Source organism: Bombina bombina, chromosome 2, assembly GCF_027579735.1.
Source record: "Bombina bombina isolate aBomBom1 chromosome 2, aBomBom1.pri, whole genome shotgun sequence".
In the NCBI taxonomy this organism is placed as follows: Eukaryota; Metazoa; Chordata; class Amphibia; order Anura; family Bombinatoridae; genus Bombina; species Bombina bombina.
In genome coordinates this window covers 523,331,803-523,359,367 of record NC_069500.1, presented here as the reverse complement: position 1 = coordinate 523,359,367, position 27,565 = coordinate 523,331,803, and the positions used below count along the sequence as shown (strand labels likewise).

Sequence of the window (27,565 nt, the reverse complement as noted above, 5' to 3'; positions counted from 1 at the left end):
AATAGCACCAGGAACAGGAAAAACTTCTGGAATAACTACAGGAGATTTAAAGACCTTGTCTAAACGTTTAGATTTAGTATCAAGAGGACCAGAATCCTCAATTTCTAATGCAATTAGGACTTCTTTAAGTAAAGAACGAATAAATTCCATTTTAAATAAATATGAAGATTTATCAGCATCAACCTCTGAAATAGAATCCTCTGAACCAGAAGAATCATTAGAATCAGAATGATGATGTTCATTTAAAAATTCATCTGGATAAAGAGAAGTTTTAAAAGACTTTTTATGTTTACTAGAAGGAGGAATAACAGACATAGCCTTCTTAATAGATTCAGAAACAAAATCTCTTATGTTATCAGGAACACTCTGAACATTAGATGTTGATGGAACTGCAACAGGTAATGGTATTTTACTAAAGGAAATATTTTCTGCATTAACAAGTTTGTCATGACATTTAATACAAACAACAGCTGGAGGAACAGCTACCAAAAGTTTACAGCAGATACACTTAGCTTTGGTAGTTCCAGGACCAGGCAGCGGTTTTCCTGAAGTATCTTCTGACTCAGATGCAACATGAGACATCTTGCAATATGTAAGAGAAAAAACAACATATAAAGCAAAATTGATCAAATTCCTTAAATGACAGTTTCAGGAATGGGAAAAAATGCCAAAGAACAAGCTTCTAGCAACCAGAAGCAATGAAAAATGAGACTTAAATAATGTGGAGACAAAAGCGACGCCCATATTTTTTTAGCGCCAAATAAGACGCCCACATTATTTGGCGCCTAAATGCTTTTGGCGCCAAAAATGACGCCACATCCGAACGCCGACATTTTTGGCGCAAAAGAACGTCAAAAAATGACGCAACTTCCGGCGACACGTATGACGCCGGAAACAGAAAAGATTTTTTGCGCCAAAAAAGTCTGCGCCAAGAATGACGCAATAAAATGAAGCATTTTCAGCCCCCGCGAGCCTAACAGCCCACAGGGAAAAAGTCAAATTTTAAGGTAAGAAAAAATGATTGATTCAAATGCATTATCCCAAATATGAAACTGACTGTCTGAAAATAAGGAATGTTGAACATCCTGAGTCAAGGCAAATAAATGTTTGAATACATATATTTAGAACTTTATAAAAAAAAGCGCCCAACCATAGCTTAGAGTGTCACAGAAAATAAGACTTACTTACCCCAGGACACTCGTCTACATGTTGTAGAAAGCCAAACCAGTACTGAAACGAAAATCAGCAGAGGTAATGGTATATATATAAGAGTATATCGTCGATCTGAAAAGGGAGGTAAGAGATGAATCTCTACGACCGATAACAGAGAACCTATGAAATAGACCCCGTAGAAGGAGATCATTGCATTCAAATAGGCAATACTCTCCTCACATCCCTCTGACATTCACTGCACGCTGAGAGGAAAACCGGGCTCCAACCTGTTGCGGAGCGCATATCAACGTAGAATCTAGCACAAACTTACTTCACCACCTCCATAGGAGGCAAAGTTTGTAAAACTGATTTGTGGGTGTGGTGAGGGGTGTATTTATAGGCATTTTGAGGTTTGGGAAACTTTGCCCCTCCTGGTAGGAATGTATATCCCATACGTCACTAGCTCATGGACTCTTGCTAATTACATGAAAGAAATATATATATATATATATATATATATATATTTAAAAAAAATACATAGAACATGTTCTGCTATGTGTAGAACATTGAACTATGAAATATTTACAGTAAATACACACTATAACACTTTATTAACTACTTAAGGATCTGGTCTTTCCCAAAAGACCAGAGAATGTTTAGCATTTTTGCCATCACTACATTTAAACAGAAATAGAGCCTTTTTTTATATTTACCTATCGAATAAAAACAAATCGTTAACTTTTTTACAAAATCTAGGTCTCTCACTGAAATTATTTACAAACAGCTTGTGCAATCATGGCACAAATTGTTGTAAAAGCTTCCCTGGGATCCCCTTTGTTCAGAAATAGCAGACATATATTGCTTTGCCTTTTTGGTAATTAGAAGGCCACTAGTTGCAGCTGCGCACCACACTTTTATTATTCCCAACAGTGAAGGGGTTAATCAGTTAGTTTGTAAGGTTAATTTTAGCTTTAAGCAAATTTATGGTGGATTTTGAAAATCCGCCCAAAAAAAGAATACACTTATAGCACTCAAGAGCTATCAATGTATATATATATATATATATATATATATATATAACATCACATTTGTGATGAAATGATTATCTGTTATTTACAACAAGTATTTGATAAGTAGTTTTCAGAGGTGTGTGGAAAGGGATGATAAAATATAACTTTTATTTACATTATTATATTAAAAGGGGGGAAAAAACACACACAATTAAAAACACACACAATCTTTCCCTGTACTACTCTCTGCTTTGATTCTTATAACGGTTCCAACTTTATCTCCATTCACCAAGGACAATCATATAATATAGATGTACTAGGAAACTCAACGTATGAGTCCAGATTGTGTGTGTTTTTAATTGTGTGTGTTTTTCCCCCCCTTTTAATATAATAATGTGAATAAAAGTTATATTTTATCATCCCTTTCCACACACCTCAGAAAACTACTTATCAAATACTTGTTGTAAATAACAGATAATCATTTCATCACAAATGTGATGTTATATATATATATATATATATATATATATATATATAAAAATATATACATTGATAGCTCTTGAGTGCTATAAGTGTATTCTTTTTTGGGGCGGATTTTCAAAATCCACCATAAATTTGCTTCAAGTTTAGACAATACACAGCACCATTAACTCATTCCTCTGTATTGACAGAGTCCATAATAATATTATGAAATATTGAAGTTATGAAGAGCTTTTTCCACAAATTTACATAAGAAGTAGTGCCATTGGTTTTTTGTAAATTTTTCATTTTAGCTTTAGTGTGGACCTGATACTTCCCAGAGTGGCCCTCTCTGCATTGGGAACTCTGCAATTCTATTTCTGCAGTGCCCCAGTCTACTTTTAGCGAGATCAATCGTGATTGCACACACACATTCACATTAGCAATCAAGGGCCCGATCCAATATGTAGCGTCGCCCGCAAAAGCCGGTTTGGTATCACATATACGGCGTAGCATACAACTTACACCCGTATATTTTACCTGTCGCCCGCAAATTTTACTCCCATAGGCTAACATATAAAACCGCGCAATTTGGTATTCAATATCCAGCGCAAGTCCTTACGTGGCGAAAATGTCTATCTACCTGTCAACAGCAATCCCTAATAAAGTGTTTAACCCCTAAACCGCCGCTCCCGGACCCCGCCGCCACTAAATGAAGTGTTTAACCCCTAAACCGCCGCTCCCGGACCCCGCCACTAAATAAAGTGTTTAACCCCTAAACCACCGGACCTCGCCGCCACCTACATTAAATGTATTACCCCCTAATCTGATCCCCCTACACCGCCACCACCTACATTATATGTAAAAAATCTGATTGGTTGATTTAATCAGCCAATCGGATTGAAGTTCAATCCGATTGGCTGATTGGATCAGTCAATAGAATGCGAGGTCAATTCTATTGGCTGATCCAATCAGCCAATCGGATTGAACTTCAATCCGATTGGCTGATTAAATCAACCAATAGGATTTTTCCTACCTTAATTCCGATTGGCTGATAGAATCCTATCAGCCAATCGGAATTCGAGGGACGCCATCTTGGATGACGTCATTTAAAGGAACCGTCATTCGTTGGGTAGTCGTCGGCCGAGGAGGATGTTCCGCGCCGGAGGTCTTCAAGATGGGGCCGCTCATTGCCACAAGGATGAAGATAGAAGATGCCGATTGGATGAAGACTTCTGCTGGATGGAGGTCCTCTTCTGCCCCGATGGGATGAAGACTTCTGCCCGGCTGGAGGACCACTTGTGCCCACATCGGATGAAGAGTTCGGCCCGGCTGGGTGAAGACGGCTCAAGGTAGGGTGATCTTCAATGGGGTAGTGTTAGGTTTATTTAAGGGGGGATCGGGTGGGTTTTAGAGTAGGGGTGTGTGGGTGGTGGGTAGTAATGTTTCGGGGGGGTATTGTATTGCTTTTTTTTTTACAGGTAAAAGAGCTGATTACTTTGGGGCAATACCCCGCAAAAGGCCCTTTTAAGTTTAAGGTAGGGAAATTTTATTATTTTGGGGGGCTTTTTTATTTTATTAGGGGGCTTAGATTAGGTGTAATTAGATTAAACTTCTTTTAATTTTTTTTATTTTTTGTAATTTAGTGTTGTTGTTTTTTTGTAATATAGTTTAGTTTATTTAATTGTATTTTATATTAGATAATTGTAGTTAATTTATTTAATTAATTTATTGATAGTGTAGTGTTAGGTGTATTTGTAACTTAGGTTAGGATTTATTTTACAGGTAATTTTGTAATTATTTTAACTAGGTAGCTATTAAATAGTTATTAACTATTTAATAGCTATTGTACCTAGTTAAAATAAATACAAAGTTACCTGTAAAATAAATATAAATCCTAAAATAGCTACAATGTAATTATTCATTATATTGTAGCTATTTTAGGGTTTATTTTATAGGTATTTAGTTTTAAATAGGAATTATTTAGTTAATAATATTAATATTATTTATATTTATTTAAATAATAATTAAGTTAGGGGGTGTTAGGATTACTTAGGTTTAGGGGGTAATATATTTAATGTAGGTGGCGGCGGTGTAGGGGGATCAGATTAGGGGTTAATACATATAATGTAGGTGGCGGCGGGGTCCGGGAGCGGCGGTTTAGGGGTTAATACATATAATGTCGGTGGCGGCGGGGTCCGGGAGCGGCGGTTTCGGGGTTAATACTGAAGAAGCGCATGTGACATGCGTGAAACATGTCAGATAGTTTAAGCTGCTCCTGCAGAACTACTATTCTGAAGAATAAACTCTACTTGCACTGGCTACCTGTCCGGACCTGCTCTCTTTTTTCTATTGTTAATACTAGGATAGGTTTATTGCGGTGTGGGCTATGGCGGTTTAGTGGTTAATAATTAGGCTTATTGCATTGTGGGGGGTTGTCGGTCTAGGGGTTAATACATTTATTATTAGGAGTGAGAGAGGGGGATTGCGGATATAGGGGTATACGTGTCGGGATGATGTTTGGGAGGCAGGTTAGACAGTTACGGGAGATTTCATACTTTAGTAAGTTTTTGTAGGTGCAGATAGTTTCTAAAGTGCCGTAAGTCACTGGCGACTCTAGAAATTTGTACTTACGCTTATTTCTGGACATCGCTAGTTTGTCCAACTTATGGCACTTTAGCAACTGCTGGCGGGGTATATTGGATACCCCGATGTGCAAGGTGAAACTACGGCCAGCACGGGTTCCCTCGCTTGCGCCGAAAATTACGCCATATATCGGATCGGGCCCAGACTTGTAATACAAGCGCTACACCGAATGCGCATAAACAATTGTGATAAACTCATTATCAATTGCGCGTAACTGTCAGCGCACCACTCAGAATCTTGCCCTATTTAGTCAAGTCTCCATTTCCTATATATTCTGTACTTTATGATTTGGTATATTGCTTACAAGCCAAAGAGACATGAAAACCCCAAACTGTTCTTTCATTCAGATAGAGCATACAACAAACATTTAATACAAAAATTAAAAAAACAAAAAAACATCCAAATTGACTTCTGTTTTCAAATTTACTTTGTGTTTTTTGTTGTTGAAAAGAATACCTAGACACTTAGGCAGGCTAGAGTACAATACAGCAGCAATATGGATTGGTAACAATACCTTTTGAGGGCATTATACAGCTAGAAAACCCTTTATTCTGTGTGGGACTGGAAAAGATTTGGATTTTTGAATAATTGCATCTTTAAAATGAGAGGGGTGGAACCAAGTGTAAACCATAATATCTAATGTCATTTAGGCAATATTTACATGTCCTAATACAGCTTATACATGCAACCTAAAGGTAGATTTATATCATTGATACTTTTGTAAACATAGTGCCCTTAGAAAGATAGCATAGCACTGTAATCAGAAAGGTAATATTTATAGACTATTATTTACATTTTAGAACACAAATAAACAAACGAAATACACAGGCAGAGAAGATTGTGACACAGGCATCGAAAAATAGTAACTTTAGATATATATATATTTATTAAAAAGTTTGGATTTTAGAATTCCGGTTTTAGGAATTTGTGCCTATACTGTACATTGTGCAATTACTGCTGCCATCTAGTGCTCAAAAGTGTACAACAACTAGTGCCATATAGTGCTATAGATATATTAATGCTCATCTACTTGCTTTTCAACATAGGATACCAAGAGAATGAAGTCAATTTGATAATAAAAGTAAATTGATTTTTTTTTATCTGTATGCTCTAATGGTTTAATCAAATTAAATTTTAAATGTTTAAAAAAAATGTATTTTGTATACAGATATTTTGCAATTTACTACTCATAAATGATAGATACAATGTATGTATGTGTATATATATACACACAAAGCAAAATTGGTGATAAAAGTAAATTCGAAAGTTATTTAAAATTACATGCCCTATTTGAAACATGAAAGTTTTATGTTTTGGGCTTGACTGTCCCTTTAACCCCTTAACGACCAAGGACGTACCATGTACGTCCTGCAAAAACTGTCAGTTAGTGACAATGGATGTACCTGGTACGTCCTTGGTCTAAGTGAGCGCAGGAAGCGATTGCAATCGCTTCCAGCAGCTCTCGGGGCATTGCAGTGATGCCTTGATATTAAGGTATCCTGCAATACCCTTTTTCAAGCATCCGATGCAGAGAGAACCACTCTGTGGCCCTCTTTGCACCGGTAGCGATGGTGCCGATCGTTGGTGGGTGAGAGCTTGGCAGGTGGGCGGCCCATTACTACCCGGCATCCAGTTACTGTAAGTGCAATGTGCATGCCGGGTGCCGGGATGGCGGCAAATTGGTAGTGGGGGAGGGTTAGAGAGCTGTTTAGGGGGGTCAGGGAGGTTGGGGGCTAAGGGGGGTCCATCACAGCTGGATAGATATTTTTTATTTTTATTTTAAAAAAGCCTTTTATTTTAGTACTGGCAGACTTTCTGCCAGTACTTAAGATGGCAGGGACCATTGTGGGGTGGGGGAGGGAAGAGAGCTGTTTGGGAGGGATCAGGGGGTGTGATGTGTCGGGTTGGAGGCTGATCTCTACACTAAAGCTAAAATTAACCCTGCAAGCTACCTAATTAACCCCTTTACTGCTGGGCATAATACACGTGTGGTGCGCAGCGGCATTTAGCGGCCTTCTAATTGCCAAAAAGCAATGCCAAAGCCATATATGCCTGCTATTTCTGAACAAAGGGGATCCCAGAGAAGTATTTACAACCATTTGTGCCATAATTGCACAAGCTGTTTGTAAATAATTTCAGTGAGAAACCTAAAGTTTGTGAAAAAGTGAACAATTGTTTTTATTTAATCGCAGTTGCCGGTGAAATGATGGCATGAAATATACCAAAATGGGCCTAGATAAATACTGTGGATTGTCTTCTAAAAAAAAATATATACATGTGAAGGGATATTCAGGGATTCCAGACAGATATCAGTGTTCCAATGTAACTATCGCTAATTTTGAAAAAAATTGTTTGGAAATGGCAAGGTACTATTTGCATTTATTCCCCTATAACTTGCAAAGAACATGTAAACATTGGGTATTTCTAAACTCAGGACAAAATTTAGAAACTATTTAGCATCTGCGTTTTCTGGTGGTTGTAGATGTGTAACAGATTTTGGGGGTCAAAGTTAGAAAAAGTGTGTTTTTTTCCATTTTTTTCATCATATTTTATAAAAAAAAAATCATAGTAAATTATAAGATATAATTAAAATAATGGTATCTTTAGAAAGTCCATTTAATGGCGAGAAAATTACAGCTAAACACAAACACCGCAGAAATGTAAAAATATCCTTGGTCCCAAACGGTCAGAAAATGGAAAAGTGCTGTGGTCCTTAAGGGGTTAATAATAGTACACCGATAATAAAAACTATCAGAAGATTCAATTAGCAATGATGAAACAATTGTGTTAAATTAACGATTAGAAAACTCCAGCAACATCAAAATAATGCAAATCATACTTTGGTGCAGACCCTTTATAAACAGTTAAATAATACAAAGAAAAGGGAGACACACAGGAATGCAGTACTTCCTATTTTATAAAGAAAGGGAAATCAGCACTCTTTTATAGTTTCAAAAATATCTAAATATGCTTTATTAAACACAGTAGGCACATTCTCTACCTTAGTGAACCATACCTGCAACACTCATCATTCATACCAGAAAAAAACACATACAATCAAGCGCACACAAAATGATATACATAAGAAACATATAATGTCCCGGGTACGAGGAGTATACTGAGAAGGGCAACACCCAGCTGCTATAGTCCTGAATTAACAATAAATTACTCTTCAGGTACTTTGATTAGGAATGTATCACAGATGGTATAAAGTAACACATGAGTTCCTCAAGCACTGAGAAGTTCAGATAGCAAGCACAAACATGAGGTCAAAGCAGATGATATGTAAGCATGATAAGGAAAAGCAAGTAGCAGCAAAGTTAGTGTTCATGCCAAAGCAAAGGTAATGTAGTAAGCGTGCAAACATCCAGCTTCTGTAGTATGTACAAACATCGTTGTCTAGTTCACCTTAAACATCCAGTACCATAGCAGCCCCAGCCCCTGACGAAGCCCAGCTGAAATGCCTCCAGGGGTGAAACGTGTGTAGGCGGCTTTGTTTGATATCCCAAGTATATTCTGAAATACTTGATAAAACTTTGTCAAGTTAATGACGATGGATTGATCCCGCTGATATACACTATTGTCAGTGCAGCACAAGGAGGTCCCAGTGATCCTGTTGATTCTTGAGACAGTGACACCAAGTATATTGATGGACATTAGTGGATATTTACATGTGTATCTGTTCCTTCATGATATCAATACTACACAAACTGTGAGCAGGGCCCTCTGCATATTGCCTTGTCACACTTATCACACTTGCTAGATTGGATCGCTACTGGCTGGAGTTTGTCTGGGGCTGCTATGGTAGTGGATGTTTAAGGTGAACTAGACAGCGATGTGCCCCCGCACACCTAGATAGCTGCAGCAGCTGTTGGAGTTAAGTCTTAGCTTCTGTCCACGTGGGATTCCAAGATTGAAGAAATTACCCTCAGCGTTTGCCATCCTTACAGAAACAATTAATTTAATTAGATGGACAACTGTAAAAAACAGAAACAGAGGCGCCACATGTGTAGATCAATGGATACCCAAACACAAATCTGGACAAGATACAGGGTACTCACAAGCGTGAAGGCACTCTCTTGTGCCTATTAGAGGCAGGCTGGTATTCTGAACAGCAAACCAGCTGGCTGTGTGAACGAATCCCCGTCAAGATGTCCTGGAGAAGTGGATATCCTGGAAGGCAGTCCTTGCCTAGATGGTTTCCTATAAGTAGGAACAAGGGAGAAAGGCTAAACAGAGAGATTGATGCACACACCAGACTTCGTGAATCATAAAACTAGCATTTATTATACAGAATAAAATAGCCAGTAATGTAGCACATTACAGCTGGTGTGTTAAAATCAAATCTCTTATGGCATATAGAGAAGTACAGCGACGCGTTTCTCAGGGTGAACCCCGTTTCCTCAGGCTTGTATACTCTAACTATGTCTTAATCACCCTTAAATAGAGCTCAGTAACCACATGTTAACAATAAACACTCCCCTTCCTTCCTTCACTGGAACCAATAAGAACCTTCCTTTCCCCCCACTCCCACTTGTTGCAGTAATTGGTGAATATTTACTTATAAAATTTATTATTGAGAGTGTGCTACTAGTACCTTAAGATTGATGTTATATATACAGGTAATCTTAAGGTTTATTTGTCAAAATTACTGTTTCGATCGTGTAAGAAGTTGCCACCGAACTTATGTAAACAAATCGTTTGGTGTATCTAACCCACCAATGATGACCAAGAAGCATGGGGCTTGTCTCAAAGCCTGAATCCGATTGGTGAGAGTACGGTTATCGTTCGTTACACGTTATTCGTTCACACAGCCAGCTGGTTTGCTGTTCAGAATACCAGCCTGCCTCTAATAGGCACAAGAGAGTGCCTTCACGCTTGTGAGTACCCTGTATCTTGTCCAGATTTGTGTTTGGGTATCCATTGATCTACACATGTGGCGCCTCTGTTTCTGTTTTTTACAGTTGTCCATCTAAGAAAATTACATCACTTGTGAAGTGAAGACCGAGAGCTGCCTAGTGGACAAGGTCTTTCAAGTAGATTAGAGAGATAACCTCCATTAGAGATAACTTGCCATTAAAAAGCTGTTAAGAGTGGATAGCTTTTTCAATATAAACAAATACATATTCATACAAAATAGTTATGACAGTCAATACAAGTAATTGTATATACATACAGTTTGTATATATATATATATATATATATATATATATATACACATATATATATATATATAATACAGTGTGTGTTTGTGTATATATATATATATATATATATATATATACATACACATATATATTATATAATACAGTGTGTGTATATATATATATATATATATATATATATATATATATTATATAATACAGTGTGTGTGTGTGTGTATATATATATATATATATATATATATATATATATATATATATATATATATATATATATATAAAATATACACTTTTTTTTTTTGCAGGTTTCTTCCACAACAATACTTGCAACTAGCTGTAAACATTGAGGAAGAATCTTATGAAGGCCATTAGTTTATAATGATACACAACTAAAACATGCTATTTAGGCCTTTTTTCATTTTGAGCAACAGAGAGTTGCAAGTTAAAAAAAGACCTATGTACTTTATGCTTTCTGGCACTGCAAACTGTATTACATTTAGACCACTGTCTTTTATCTTTTATGGTACCTGGTATACCGCAGATGAAAGTCCTTTGCAATGTGCTCAGAAACTGTACTCATCTGAAGGAAGTGACCCCGTATCTTTACCAGACGAAGAGGGCAGCAACTCAGATTCTCCAAAACAAGAGGAAATAATACAGTCGGAAGCAAACATAACCTCCAATGTAAGAGCCCTGGAACCACAGGTAATGTGTTTAGTTCTTCCTACACTTTATAAGTAGATTAGCCTCTTTTTCTTTTTAAAATGTCCCTAATCAGCCACCTACCTTCAAAATCAAAATAAACTTAAAGGGACATAATACTCATATGCTAAATCACATGAAACTGATGCAGTATAACTGTAAAAAGCTGACAGGAAAATCTCACCTGAGCATCTCTATGTAAAAAAGGAAGATATTTTACCTCACAACTTCCTTAGCTCAGCAGAGTAAGTTCTGTGTAAAAAGTTATACTCAGGGGGCGGAGCTAACCGCTGAACTGAGCAGTCGCATGCAAGAGGAGCTCTGCCGAAATAAACCTTTAACTTTGGCATTTTGAATGCTATTTTAGAAATAAAGACCAATATTTAGGGTGATTATTCCTCACAAAACTTTGGTGCAGGCCGTGGTAGTTGCTAACACAGAGGTGCTAAACAGTGCATCAGTCGGAGACTGCTGGAATCCAGAGGGTTGGGGCTCTGCTCCGGAGGCCGGCCAGCCAAAGCACAAACAAGACCTCATATCACCTGGGTAAGCTGTGACCTACGACTCCACGTTAAAGGCTTATCACCTACAGAGGTGGATTTATCACACAGAAACATTGAGTCTTGGCTGCTACTCCTTTGGACTGATTTCACTCATTGCCGCTGCTCCGGAGGGTCGGGGCTCCACTCCGTAGTAGCTAAGAAACAGCCTACAGTGCCTTGAACAGGAGTTGGTGAGATACAGAAGAGATCATCTTGAGGCTGCGAAGCCCACCAGAATGGCCACTGCGGGCCGAGGGAGGCTGAGGTGCTGCGATCCTTTGAGCCCACAGTTTGGAGCAGTATGCTGAACATATACATTCTCCCGGAGATCACAGTTGCTCAAGGTGTGACAGAGGAGACAAACCATCTTGGCTGCCTTCCGAGAGTGGTATATCGGCCCCTCATTACCCTAGTGCCAAGCACAGGCCTCTAATCGTCCAGATTGGAGTGGATTCCTGGTAAACTACCTTTAAGAAAGCACTAGGTGAGACTTTTCCATTTTACCGCTATAGTATAAAGGTCGATTAGGCTCCCTCACAATTTGCCACGGGTCACCTCCCTCTAACCGGCATAGAACATTTGGGGCTGCAAATTAGGGTCAAAGCCTGGTGACACAAATTTGGCAGTGCAGTATTGACTTAGAGCCTAAATAAACACCAACACCTTCTGGCTCTAACCGCACAGGGTATAATATAAGTATAACCATTAGCCCCAAATCCCTATATCAGAAGCCATCAGCCTGTCCCACACTGAGAGGTACCCTCACCAGTGGTAAAAGTTCAGACACTGACTGTCGGTCATCCTCAAGAGACTAATAACTGAACTGTCTGTGCCCTTAGGTTACTACTTTAATTTTACTGTCTCTGACTGTTATGCAGCTGCTGCGTCAGCTTGATTGTCTTCAGGGCCTACCCTGAAGTGTAGTGTTATTTTGTTGTATAATTCATATGACCCTTTATTGCTCTCCAGGCCCAAAAGTAAATATTTACTGTAAAAATTTACTGTGGAGGATGGTAACTTTTATTTAGGGTATAATCTTACACAATCAATTATAAAACACACCACTTAACCTGAACTGTGTGTTCTGCCTCCCACTCCTCCCTATTAATTATAACACCAGAATATAGTCCTATTTAGAACACCTTAACCAACCACTAAAACAGATTCGATTACTGAGCTGGTGTCTAGGGAACACAATATCTTGTATTGCCCTACTGCACATTTTATTTGAATTATAAATAGCTTTAGAGCAGATAGCAAGTCTCATAAGGAGAGACTGGTTGCTGTGGACTCCCTTGCGCCTCCTCCTTTCCGGCCCAGCTTGTCTGGGTTGGTCACTTCCCCTCCCCTTTTTCCCTTCCGTCTGGTCATATCCCCTTCTCCCTGAGGTGCGTGGGGGTCTATAGAGACCACATCTTCTGCGAATAGTGGCAAGCTTATTAGACCTCTATAGTCAATTGATATAATATAGGTTTTCAGGTAACTGTTATAACCATTATAGATAAGATGTGACAGGCCCCGCTCTCTCATAGCATGCTCAGAACCAAGATGTATTAGGTTTTAGAAGATGTGTCGCCTACCCCTGCTCCGCAGCAAAATATGTGTAATTTGAGATGACTTGTTTACTTTATTGAGAGTGCTTTTTTATTTTCAGGATAACTTTACAGCAATATTGTACAACTAAACCTTTAACCAGGAACTTGCTCTTAAATTTGCTAGCAACATGCCTCACACTCCTAGGAGACAAGTGAAGACTCCCACAGTCACAAAAAAACGGTGTATGACCATTTCACCCAATCTGGAAAAGAATCCAGGACGGATCCAAATACAGAGCTAAGAAGAATCTCAATCGAGCAGACGCTCAGAAACACGATCACATCACTATATTACAAAGTCCACCCTGCAGAAAATGCTTGCCAACCAGACGCGATCTATCACACAGGAGATCCCGCGTTCCTCCGCAGAATTGAAGAGGGATATCTCGGAGATAGGAGAGGAAGTGGACGCACTTGAGCGTAAACAAGATGATTTGGCAGTAGATCAGACCAGCTTACTATCATACACTGAAAATTTAGCGGAACAGTTAACTCAACTAGAGTTTAAAATGGCGGATATTGAGGACAGATCCCGTAGAAATAACATACGGTTCAGAGGCATCCCGGAGAGTATTGGGACTTCTGATCTACATGCCTTTCTGAGAGAACTCTATGTGGAATTGATAGGCACTCCGGAGGGACTGGTCGATACTATGGAAAGAGCTCATAGAGCCTTGAGATCTAGGTCTGTTCCCATGGAGAAACCACGTGATGTGATAGTCTGCTTTCACAGTTATATCTACAAAGACAGACTGATGCAGGCTGCCTTCAAAAAGCCGCCTCTTTCAGAAAAATTCAACGATATTCTGCTCCTGCCAGATCTATCAGCACACACCCTACAATATCGCAAAACCTACCAACTGGTCACTTCGGCCTTCAGAAAAGCCAATATTAAATACCGCTGGGGGCACCCCACGAATCTGATGGTCACAAAAGACAACCAAACTCATACAGTCACCTCTCTTCCTCAGGGTCTAACTCTCCTCACCTCTTGGGGTCTTCACTCAGGTCTTTCTCCTCCGTTACAGACTACCAACCCAAAATTGAGAGCTTCGGCTCCGGAATGGTCCATCAAAGAGCAAAGAGACCCAAAACAAATCCACCTCAGGGCTTAACTTGAACACTGATTCTCCTGGCTTCCCACCTTCTCTTTGTTAAATTTATGTGGGATCTATGCAGATCTGAATCATTGGTTTATTGTGGAAAAAGTATATATATATATATATATAGCTAACATTGACTTAAAGGTTTATATGCACTTTATCTCATTCACCACATATGTTGAAGTTGAATTTTGCACTGTTAGTTTCCTGTTATTCTCTTTATAATGTTCTCTTTATAGGATAAATATAGCTATGCTTGCAGAGCAGGGTTAATTTGGTTGACTTCTGCTCTTCTTTACTGTTCTCCCCCCCCACCTGAAGCCCACACCAGGGTTCCACTGAGGCAGACTATTTCTGCCAATTTCCTTCCCTTCTCTAATCCGAATCCCCCCACCTTATCTTCCCTCTTACCTAACCCCTCCTACTGACCAGTACACTTCATCTCAGATTCCCATGTCCTCCCAAAAAATCCTAACACACAACGTTAGAGGTTTGAACTCCCCACACAAACGCAGCTTGTTGGCTAGATCACTTAAAGTGTCAGTAAACCTTAAAAATAATGTTATATAATTCTGCACATAGTGCAGAATTATATAACATTATGGCCTAGATTTAGAGTTTTGTCGGTAACGACCCGCGTAGCCAACGCTGGCTTTTTTCTGGCCGCACCTTTTAAATACCTCTGGTATTGAGAGTTCACAGAATGGCTGCGTTAGGCTCCAAAAAGGGAGCGTACAGGCATATTTAACCCAACTGCAACTCTCGATACCAGAGTTGCTTACGGAAGCGGCCAGCTTCAACAACGTGCTCGTGCACGATTCCCCCATAGGAAACAATGGGGCTGTTTGAGCTGAAAAAAAACCTAACACCTGCAAAAAAGCCGCGTTCAGCTCCTAACGCAGCCCCATTGTTGTCTATGGGGAAACACTTCCTACGTCTGCACCTAACACCCTAACATGTACCCCGAGTCTAAACACCCCTAACCTTACACTTATTAACCCCTGTTCTGCCGCCCCCGCTATCGCTGACCCCTGCATATTATTTTTAACCCCTAATCTGCCACTCTGTAAACCGCCGCTACTTACATTATCCCTATGTACCCCTAATCTGCTGCCCCTAACACCGCCGACCCCTATATTATATTTATTAACCCCTAATCTGCCCCCCACAACGTCGCCTCCACCTGCCTACACTTATTAACCCCTAATCTGCCGAGCGGACCGCACCGCTATTATAATAAAGTTATTAACCCCTAATCCGCCTCACTAACCCTATAATAAATAGTATTAACCCCTAATCTGCCCTCCCTAACATCGCCGACACCTAACTTCAAACATTAACCCCTAATCTGCCGACTGGAGCTCACCGCTATTCTAATAAATTTATTAACCCCTAAAGCTAAGTCTAACCCTAACACTAACACCCCCCTAAGTTAAATATAATTTAAATCTAACGAAATTAATTAACTCTTATTAAATAAATTATTCCTATTTAAAGCTAAATACTTACCTGTAAAATAAATCCTAATATAGCTACAATATAAATTATATTTATATTATAGCTATTTTAGGATTTATATTTATTTTACAGGTAACTTTGTATTTATTTTAACCAGGTACAATAGCTAAAATAGTTAAAATAATTACAAAATTACCTGTAAAATAAATCCTAACCTAAGTTACAATTAAACCTAACACTGCACTATCAATAAATTAATTAAATAAAATACCTACAATTACCTACAATTAAACCTAACACTACACTTTCAATACATTAATTAAATACAATATCTACAAATAAATACAATGAAATAAACTAACTAAAGTACAAAAAATAAAAAAGAACTAAGTTACAAAAAATAAAAAAATATTTACAAACATCAGAAAAATATTACAACAATTTTAAACTAATTACACCTACTCTAAGCCCCCTAATAAAATAACAAAGACCCCCAAAATAAAAAAATGCCCTACCCTATTCTAAATTACTAAAGTTCAAAGCTCTTTTACCTTACCAGCCCTGAACAGGGCCCTTTGCGGGGCATGCCCCAAAGAATTCAGCTCTTTTGCCTGTAAAAAAAACACATACAATACCCCCCCCCAACATTACAACCCACCACCCACATACCCCTAATCTAACCCAAACCCCCCTTAAATAAACCTAACACTAAGCCCCTGAAGATCTTCCTACCTTATCTTCATCATACCAGGTTCACCGATCGATCCAGAAGAGCTCCTCCGATGTCCTGATCCAAGCCCAAGCAGGGGGCTGAAGATGTCCATGATCCGGCTGAAGTCATCATCCAAGCGGGAGCTGAAGAGGTCCATGATCCGGCTGAAGTCATCATCCAAGCGGGAGCTGAAGAGGTCCATGATCCGGCTGAAGTCTTCTATCAACGGCATCTTCAATCTTCTTTCTTCCGGATCCATCTTGCAGACCTCCGACGCGAACATCCTGCTGGCCCGACGGACTACCGACGAATGAAGGCTCCTTTAAGGGACGTCATCCAAGATGGCGTCCCTCGAATTCCGATTGGCTGATAGGATTCTATCAGCCAATCGGAATTAAAGTAGGAAAATTCTGATTGGCTGATGGAATCAGCCAATCAGAATCAAGTTCAATCCGATTGGCTGATCCGATCAGTCAATCAGATTGAGCTTGCATTCTATTGGCTGTTCCGATCAGGGATAACGTAAGTAGCGGCGCTTTGCGGTAGGCAGATTAGGGGTTAATAAGTGTAGGCAGGTGGAGGCGACGTTGTGGGGGGCAGGTTAGGGGTTAATAAATATAATACAGGGGTCGGCGGTGTTAGGGGCAGCAGATTAGGGGTACATAAGGATTACATAGGTGGCGGTCGGCAGATTAGGGGTTAAAAATATTTAATCGAGTGGCGGCGATGTGGGGGGACCTCGGTTTAGGGGTACATAGGTAGTTTATGGGTGTTAGTGTACTTTAGAGCACAGTAGTTAAGAGCTTTATAAACCGGCGTTAGCCCAGAAAGCTCTTAACTACTGACTTTTTTCTGCTGCTGGAGTTTTGTCGTTAGATTTCTAACGCTCACTTCAGACACGACTCTAAATACTGGAGTTAGAAAGATCCCATTGAAAAGATAGGATACGCAATTGACGTAAGGGGATCTGCGGTATGGAAAAGTCGCGGCTGAAAAGTGAGCGTTAGACCCTTTCCTGACTGACTCCAAATACCGGCGGTAGCCTAAAACCAGCGTTAGGAGCCTCTAACGCTGGTTTTCACGGCTACCGCCAAACTCTAAATCTAGGCCTAAATTAGCCAAACTTTGTAAAACCTAATGTACCCTTTTAATTTTTTTTAAAAAATGTCTGTTTTACAGACCCGCTCTCTGTACTCTGTTGAGCGGGTCTGTTTTTATTCCACAGCGCATCGGGCCAGCTGTATAGTCACAGCCCGGCCCGACCGCGCCATAAGACTAAGTGCAGCTCGCTCCTGCTGTCAGACAGAGCAGGAGCGAGCTGCACTTAGTGTTATGGTGCGGTCGGGCCGGGCTGTGACTATAGAGCTGGCCCGATGCGCTGTGGAATAAAAACAGACCCGCTCAACAGAGTACAGAGAGCGGGTCTGTAAAACAGCTGTTTTTAAAAAAAATTAAAAGGGTACATTAGGTTTTACAAAGTTTGGCTAATATAATGTTATATAATTCTGTCAAAAGAAACAATCAGTAACACTAAGGGTGTGTTACTACTAGGGGGTGCACAGGACCCTATATGATTACTATGTAAATAGGCTAAGAGAGAAGAGAACAAGAAATTACATGAAATAACTAGAATGAAATATACTATATGAAATAATGTAAACAAATAAGAAACAATTCTTATAAATATGGGACTATGAGAAACATAGGATACAACACAAATGATAGCAAATACAGTAATAAGAAATTCCTGAAAGGTTCATATCTGGAAATGCTGTCTTCTTCTGCAATGTTTTTTTTTTGTTTTTTTTCAAAATCTTTTTATTTGAGTTTCAAAAAAGTAGGTTCAATACATACAGAAAATAGGAACAACCCGTTAAACACTCAACATAAAATAATACAATATAACCTTGAAAATTACCATACATCTTTCACCTTTCCTAGCTTTACACCTTACTCATCATTTTTCTATTTTGTCTTCTGAAGGGTAATATAAATTTAATATATATAAGCACAAAAATTTGACAGTCTGGTTCTGTTCCCATCAAATCTTTGAACCCTGAGCTTAGACCTTTGTCCAACTACACCCATTCTATTGTTTATCTAACAGAATTAATTTCCTATTGAATTTTCTTCCTATTTTAGCGAGTCTTGCTATGCTTAGGGTAATCTTAGGATTCTACCTGCTTTAAGAGAACCTGCAGGGTCTTGTGCTCCGTCCTCCCCCCCCCCCACTCCCCTCTTCTGCAATGTTATATAGATGGTAAATGTCCCAATTGGGGTGGGAATAGTCCCAAATGATGAATATGATCAAATACCAGGATGATCAATGATCAGGAACACAGATGATGACTGGAGTCAGCTGCTTTGTCAGGGAAATCAGGATCTAAGAGCAAGTTTTCTCTGTGAAAAAATCACAAAAAGACAAAGGCGCCTCCTGGTGTAATACAGTTGGTGAAAGAGATTTGTTAGGTTATCAAAAAGGTACTCACAAGAGGAGCAGCACCCAATTGTGCTAATTCAAACAGACTGGGATCTCACAGTGTCCCAGCTCACTGACACTGCAAGGAAACTGGTTTCTTCAACGTCTTGTCGGACTGACAGAGCTCAGACTCACAAAGAGGTTTACATAAAACCAAATTTTATTAATAAAATAAAAATCTCAGTGTCTCATGACACTAGATATTAAAAGAACAAGCAACGCGTTTCTCAGACTGTTGTCTGTTTCAGCAGTCTGAGAAACGCGTTGCTTGTTCTTTTAATATCTAGTGTCATGAGACACTGAGATTTTTATTTTATTAATAAAATTTGGTTTTATGTAAACCTCTTTGTGAGAGTCTGAGCTCTGTCAGTCCGGCAAGACGTTGGAGAAACCAGTTTCCTTGCAGTGTCAGTGAGCTGGGACACTGTGAGATCCCAGTCTGTTTGATTTAGCACAATTTGGTGCTGCTCCACTTGTGAGTACCTTTTTGATAACCTAACAAATCTCTTTCACCAACTGTATTACACCAGGAGGCGCCTTTGTCTTTTTGTGATTTTTTTCACAGAGAAAACTTGCTATTATATTGTTACAAACTGCTGTTTGTAACTGGCCCTTTAAATGGAAAATTGCCCTGCTTCCCTGGATTTTGGAGAAGCCTATTTGCCAGCCTCCTTCCACATGACTATGGCCCCTGGAAGATTGTGCCCCTGAAAACCTATTAACTTTTGTTGGGTGTGTGTGGCCCTTTGGGAACCGTCTGGGGACATATTGTGACTTTGGTGAACAATGCCCCCTTTAAGACTATGTCCCCAGACCTGTGAAATGACTTGTCCCTGGCTTTCTCCCACTTGGTTCAGTTTCATTGTGTGCCATTAAGAGTTAAATTTTGTTCAGCTTCAAGAAACCTATTCTAAATACAAGTCTGCTGGGATCTAATTAAGTTTATTGATAAAACATTCCCATTGTCTAATCAGACTTCTAGTAGTGATAAGGTGGACTGCATTGTTTTATTGTGTGTAAAATGTTATCTGCTGAAGTAATGTTGTGGCCTGTCAAAGGGAGTGTCTCTCTATCTAATATCAAATGTGTGATGGGGGATTTTATGCCTCCCCCTGAGAGTGTCCTGTTTGCATGTAACCTCAATAAAAAGCAGGCTGTGTGCTCCAGCACATCAGACCTATGTTGACCCTCTAACTTGAAGCTTTGACTCATGTTTGTAGGATACAGCTTATATCACTACAGGGATTGCTATGCTCCTCATACTCCCTTAGCTACAGGGATTGCTACAGAAGGAAGAGGTTCGCCTACTGGAGCCTAGTCGTAGGTCCAGGGCGCAGAGCAGACGGCGAGATACCAGCCCAGCAGCGGTGGTTCATATAGTCTGCATTACTGATGGTGGCTACGCAGTAGTTAGAGTGTCTACGGTGCTGCTGCTCCTTGGGTGAGCGCTAGGAGCATCCTTTTCTACGGTCCAACTTCCAGCCAGCCTGGAGGCAACCGTAACATTTGGCGGCAGTGGTGGGATTGGCGTCCTAGCGCAAGGAGCAGCACCACAACAGCACTGGTATCGTAGGAAAGTTATTGAGGGCAACGCTAGCCACTGCGCAGCGTCCCTACCTACAGCAGCATGGAGCTGACAAGATACTGGTCAGAACCCTGTGAAGAGCACCTCAACCTGATCCGTCGCTATGAGGGCGCGGATTTCGTTCCAGAGGTAAAGAGGCGGCTAGTCCGATATGGTCCAGACCCTGCGCAGGAGGTAGTCAGTCGCCTCATCCGGGAATTGGCTACTGAGAATGAAGCAGCACGAGCCTTTGAGCGCCAACTGTGGAGTTTGGGGGTATGGACACCTGCTCTCCAGCGAGAAAATGAGTTACAGGGGGCAGAGACAGTTGGTCCTGTCCCCCAGCAGCAGAGTGAATTGCAGGGAATTGGGAGCCCAGACTCCATTCCCCAGCGGCAGGCTGAGTTACAGGGGGCAGAGACAGTTGGTCCTGTCCCCCAGCAGCAGAGGAATATGCAGGGAATTGTGAGCCCAGACTCCATTCCCCAGTGGCTGGAAGTATGTAAGGGAGAGGAGAGCAGCGACCTCCCTCCCCAGCGGCAGTATACTGTGCAGAGGGAAGAGACAACCGGTCTCCTTCCCCAACCCCAACCAGAGATACCAGAGGCAGCAGGCCTCATAGACTGGTCCTGGGAGGACCCCCAGCAGGCAGGTGGAGATGGGACCGCAGTCTCTCTACCGGCCCTACAGGGATGCTGGGCAGGCGGCCCAGATCCCCAGCGACAGACCCAGCTACAGGGAGGGGAGAGCATCGACCTTCCTCCCCAGCCGGAGTGTGCCTTCCAGGGAGAGGAGACAACCGGTCTCTCTCCCCAGCCGCAGCATGTTCCACAGGAAGCGGAGAGCATCGACCTCCCTTCCCAACGGCCGCCGGAGTATCAGGAGGAGGAGGTAAGCCAATCTCCCCCTCCCCAGCTAACTCCTAACTTGGGCCCAGGGTTAACAGTGGAGATGTTAACCCCCACTGACCCCCACGTTCCCTTTGCCACCGGGCAGGACTATGCCCCAATTCCCCCAGCAGAAGAGCTGGCATCAGGACAGAGCGCTGCTGGCCTCTGCCCTACAGACCTTGTCCTTGTTACAGGACTGGCCTGCAAACCCCTCACCCCAGCAGAAGCGCTGGCACCAGGGCAGAGTGCCGCTGGCCTCTGCCCCCCAAGTACCATCAGCTATTTGCCCAGCTGCGCCAGGAAGGCCGAGGATGCTACACTTTCATCCTACAACCTGGAACTTACAGGCCAGTACTACGTATTGTGGGGGGGCTACTTTGCTGCTAACGATTATTTGTGGGTGGGTTGCGAGACTAACTTAGGCACTGACCGGCAGAAGGTCAGGTGCCTGGTTAGTCTCCCTCCAAAAGGGGAGATATGTTACAAACTGCTGTTTGTAACTGGCCCTTTAAATGGAAAATTGCCCTGCTTCCCTGGATTTTGGAGAAGCCTATTTGCCAGCCTCCTTCTACATGACTATGGCCCCTGGAAGATTGTGCCCCTGAAAACCTATTAACTTTTGTTGGGTGTGTGTGGCCCTTTAAGAACCGTCTGGGGACATATTGTGACTTTGGTGAACAATGCCCCTTTAAGACTATGTCCCCAGACCTGTGAAATGACTTGTCCCTGGCTTTCTCCCACTTGGTTCAGTTTCATTGTGTGCCATTAAGTGCTATGTGACAGACCCTTCGGTCAGAACTACAGAGATAACTTTGTTCAGCTTCAAGAAGCATTCTAAATACAAGTTTGCTGGGATCAGCTCTAATTAAGTTTATTGATAAAACATTCCCATTGTCTAATCAGACTTCTAGTAGTGATAAGGTGGACTGCATTGTTTTATTGTGTGTAAAATGTTATCTGCTGAAGTAATGTTGTGGCCTGTCAAAGGGAGTGTCTCTCTATCTAATATCAAATGTGTGATGGGGGATTTTATGCCTCCCCCTGAGAGTGTCCTGTTTGCATGTAACCTCAATAAAAAGCAGGCTGTGTGCTCCAGCACATCAGACCTATGTTGACCCTCTAACTTGAAGCTTTGACTCATGTTTGTAGGATACAGCTTATATCACTACAGGGATTGCTATGCTCCTCATACTCCCTTAGCTACAGGGATTGCTACAGAAGGAAGAGGTTCGCCTACTGGAGCCTAGTCGTAGGTCCAGGGCGCAGAGCAGACGGCGAGATACCAGCCCAGCAGCGGTGGTTCATATAGTCTGCATTACTGATGGTGGCTACGCAGTAGTTAGAGTGTCTACGGTGCTGCTGCTCCTTGGGTGAGCGCTAGGAGCATCCTTTTCTACGGTCCAACTTCCAGCCAGCCTGGAGGCAACCGTAACATTTGGCGGCAGCGGTGGGATTGGCGTCCTAGCGCAAGGAGCAGCACCACAACAGCACTGGTATCGTAGGAAAGTTATTGAGGGCAACGCTAGCCACTGCGCAGCGTCCCTACCTACAGCAGCATGGAGCTGACAAGATACTGGTCAGAACCCTGTGAAGAGCACCTCAACCTGATCCGTCGCTATGAGGGCGCGGATTTCGTTCCAGAGGTAAAGAGGCAGCTAGTCCGATATGGTCCAGACCCTGCGCAGGAGGTAGTCAGTCGCCTCATCCGGGAATTGGCTACTGAGAACGAAGCAGCACGAGCCTTTGAGCGCCAACTGTGGAGTTTGGGGGTATGGACACCTGCTCTCCAGCGAGAAAATGAGTTACAGGGGGCAGAGACAGTTGGTCCTGTCCCCCAGCAGCAGAGTGAATTGCAGGGAATTGGGAGCCCAGACTCCATTCCCCAGCGGCAGGCTGAGTTACAGGGGGCAGAGACAGTTGGTCCTGTCCCCCAGCAGCAGAGGAATATGCAGGGAATTGTGAGCCCAGACTCCATTCCCCAGCGGCTGGAAGTATGTAAGGGAGAGGAGAGCAGTGACCTCCCTCCCCAGCGGCAGTATACTGTGCAGAGGGAAGAGACAACCGGTCTCCTTCCCCAACCCCAACCAGAGATACCAGAGGCAGCAGGCCTCATAGACTGGTCCTGGGAGGACTCCCAGCAGGCAGGTGGAGATGGGACCGCAGTCTCTCTACCGGCCCTACAGGGATGCTGGGCAGGCGGCCCAGATCCCCAGCGACAGACCCAGCTACAGGGAGGGGAGAGCATCGACCTCCCTCCCCAGCCGGAGTGTGCCTTCCAGGGAGAGGAGACAACCGGTCTCTCTCCCCAGCCGCAGCATGTTCCACAGGAAGCGGAGAGCATCGACCTCCCTTCCCAACGGCCGCCGGAGTATCAGGAGGAGGAGGTAAGCCAATCTCCCCCCTCCCCAGCTAACTCCTAACTTGGGCCCAGGGTTAACAGTGGAGATGTTAACCCCCACTGACCCCCACGTTCCCTTTGCCACCGGGCAGGACTATGCCCCAATTCCCCCAGCAGAAGAGCTGGCATCAGGACAGAGCGCTGCTGGCCTCTGCCCTACAGACCTTGTCCTTGTTACAGGACTGGCCTGCAAACCCCTCACCCCAGCAGAAGCGCTGGCACCAGGGCAGAGTGCCGCTGGCCTCTGCCCCCCAAGTACCATCAGCTATTTGCCCAGCTGCGCCAGGAAGGCCGAGGATGCTACACTTTCATCCTACAACCTGGAACTTACAGGCCAGTACTACGTATTGTGGGGGGGCTACTTTGCTGCTAACGATTATTTGTGGGTGGGTTGCGAGACTAACTTAGGCACTGACCGGCAGAAGGTCAGGTGCCTGGTTAGTCTCCCTCCAAAAGGGGAGATATGTTACAAACTGCTGTTTGTAACTGGCCCTTTAAATGGAAAATTGCCCTGCTTCCCTGGATTTTGGAGAAGCCTATTTGCCAGCCTCCTTCTACATGACTATGGCCCCTGGAAGATTGTGCCCCTGAAAACCTATTAACTTTTGTTGGGTGTGTGTGGCCCTTTAAGAACCGTCTGGGGACATATTGTGACTTTGGTGAACAATGCCCCTTTAAGACTATGTCCCCAGACCTGTGAAATGACTTGTCCCTGGCTTTCTCCCACTTGGTTCAGTTTCATTGTGTGCCATTAAGTGCTATGTGACAGGACCCCTTCGGTCAGAACTACAGAGATAACTTTGTTCAGCTTCAAGAAGCATTCTAAATACAAGTTTGCTGGGATCAGCTCTAATTAAGTTTATTGATAAAACATTCCCATTGTCTAATCAGACTTCTAGTAGTGATAAGGTGGACTGCATTGTTTTATTGTGTGTAAAATGTTATCTGCTGAAGTAATGTTGTGGCCTGTCAAAGGGAGTGTCTCTCTATCTAATATCAAATGTGTGATGGGGGATTTTATGCCTCCCCCTGAGAGTGTCCTGTTTGCATGTAACCTCAATAAAAAGCAGGCTGTGTGCTCCAGCACATCAGACCTATGTTGACCCTCTAACTTGAAGCTTTGACTCATGTTTGTAGGATACAGCTTATATCACTACAGGGATTGCTATGCTCCTCATACTCCCTTAGCTACAGGGATTGCTACAGAAGGAAGAGGTTCGCCTACTGGAGCCTAGTCGTAGGTCCAGGGCGCAGAGCAGACGGCGAGATACCAGCCCAGCAGCGGTGGTTCATATAGTCTGCATTACTGATGGTGGCTACGCAGTAGTTAGAGTGTCTACGGTGCTGCTGCTCCTTTGGTGAGCGCTAGGAGCATCCTTTTCTACGGTCCAACTTCCAGCCAGCCTGGAGGCAACCGTAACATATATAATTCTGCACTATGTGCAGAATTATATAACATTATTTTTAAGGTTTACTGTCCCTTTAAGTTTCATAATCCAGATGTAGTATTCCTTCAGGAGATACACTGGACACCCAACTACCAGCACCACATAATTTCTAAGGACTATACTGTACTAGAGTACACCCCCTTTTTAAAAAAAGCCAGAGGCACTGCCATCCTAATTAATAAAATAATAGTTTATGAACAAATTCAGGTCCTTTAAGATCCCAAAGCTAGATATTTAATATTAATATGTAAACTGGACCACATCAGTTACACTCTAGCGTCCATATATCTCCCTAACTCACACCAACCCAGATACCTTAGAAAAATCCTCCTCACAGTTGACAGAGTAAAAATAGGCAGTCATACTAGCGGGAGACTTTAATATGATATGGGACCCAACCATAGACAGGAAATGCTCTGGACAAATGCGACAAACTCCCCAGGTTACACAACTCCAAATTTCGGCAAATTATCACTCAATTTAATTACTACGATATATGGAGATCGCTCCATTCTAGGGACAGAGATTATACACACTTTTCACATCCACATAAGACATATACCAGGTTAGACCATATTTTATGCTCAGCAGACACTTTGGATCTGGTTAAGAGTTCTAACATATCCTTATGCCCATGGTCAGACCATGACTTCGTCACAACCACTCTCCGTTTGACGGAACATAATAGTATAAGATACTCGTGGCGCCTACCCCATCATGTCTTGATGGATGTACCTTTTATGTTTAAATATTTTTATTGAGAATATAACATCATACAACATCACATCAATTTACCACCCATGTCACGAGCAGTCTAGTGGTATGGTCATTATACAGAAAGCTGAAATGAAGCTAACAATCTTGTAGTTGATCAGGTGGAATTACAGTTTGCATTCTCAAAATAGTTTTTTTTTTTTTTTTTCCTTTAAAAAATTTATAACATATGGATTTTCTAACATGTCTAACTGTAACAGGGTAAAAACACGAAGACCCCAAGATATATTTTGAAAGTTTTCTCTGAATCACCTTGTATCAACCTTGGGTTAGGGATATTAAGGCCACAGTGAGCCCTAAATAGAAAGTAAGAAAAAGAAAAAAGAGAAAGAAAGGGAAAGAAAAAGAGAAAAAGATTTGTTTTAGTTGCCAAGAGTTATCTCCTTGTTTGTCCCCCCCCCGCGGGTCAGCAGTTATCCACACCATCTCCCAATCAGCAAGGGGAGAGCTGTGTTTAAGTTGTAGGTCTGTTATTTAGTGTCCAGTAAAACCAGATCTTCTCAAATTGTGCTTGTGTGTCCAGTACTTGTGATGCAGACTCATACATTCGATATGTAAGAGAAATTCTATTTAAAACCTCTTCCCAAGGGGGGGCCGAGACCTTCCAGTATTTTGCAATACTTACTCTGGTGACTGTGCAAATGATTTTGATGAATGTATTTATCTGTTTATTTAGTTTGGGAATAGGTATGTGTAATAATGCATGGGTTGGAGCCAGGCAGATAGTGTCCTCCAGGATTGTACTGAGTAGGTCAGAGGTTTTAGTCCAGATTTCCTGTATTTCCCTACATTCCCACCACATATGGTAATAGGAGCCTATTTCTCCACATCCCCTATAGCAATATTTGCTATGACTAGCAGATATATGGGCCGTTTTAATTGGGGTCAAATACCATCTGAACATGGTCTTGGTCGTGTTTTCTCTCAAATCGGTACTCAGTAGTCCTTTACAGGCTGAGTGGAACACGTCATCCCACCACCCCCTATCTTTGCAAATGTTTAGATCTGATTCCCAATTAATGAGTAGTTTAGATTTGTGTGGGTTTCCAAGTGTTTGTATTTGCATGTATAGTTTGGAAATGGCCCCCTTAGGTCTGTGGGAGGATTTGAGTAGGCTTTCTAACGGAGTAGTAATGTTTGGCTGAAAGTCTCTAATGTATCTACAGATCGCTGAATTAACTTGTAGGTACTGGAACCATTGTAGTTTTATTGTATCAAGTTGTGTTTGAATCTGGTTAAATGTTTTAGGTTTTCTACCATCCATCCAGTCCGCCACTCTGTAAAGTCCTTTGTTGGACCATTTATCGATTGTAGCATGTAGGTCTATAGGAGTTAGAGATCTAAGTGGACGTACTAATGTTTGTTTGGATAATAAATTTTGTCGTTTAGTCATAAAGGACCATATCTGAGAAGTATGTAATGTTACCTGTGAACCTGGTTTGTTTGAGAGTTCTTTTGAGGGGTAATCATT

The 27,565-nt window shown here is 41.9% G+C and overlaps 1 protein-coding gene across 1 annotated transcript in view; it reads left to right on the top strand.

Annotated features, from left to right (window-relative positions):
• Window positions 1-27,565, top strand: part of LOC128649185 (uncharacterized) — a 166,540-nt gene that overhangs the window by 122,446 nt on the left and 16,529 nt on the right. Inside the window, exon 6 of the mRNA XM_053702300.1 lies at window positions 10,971-11,134. Coding sequence (XP_053558275.1) covers window positions 10,971-11,134 — 164 coding nt within the window. The remainder of the gene's footprint in view (window positions 1-10,970; window positions 11,135-27,565) is intronic.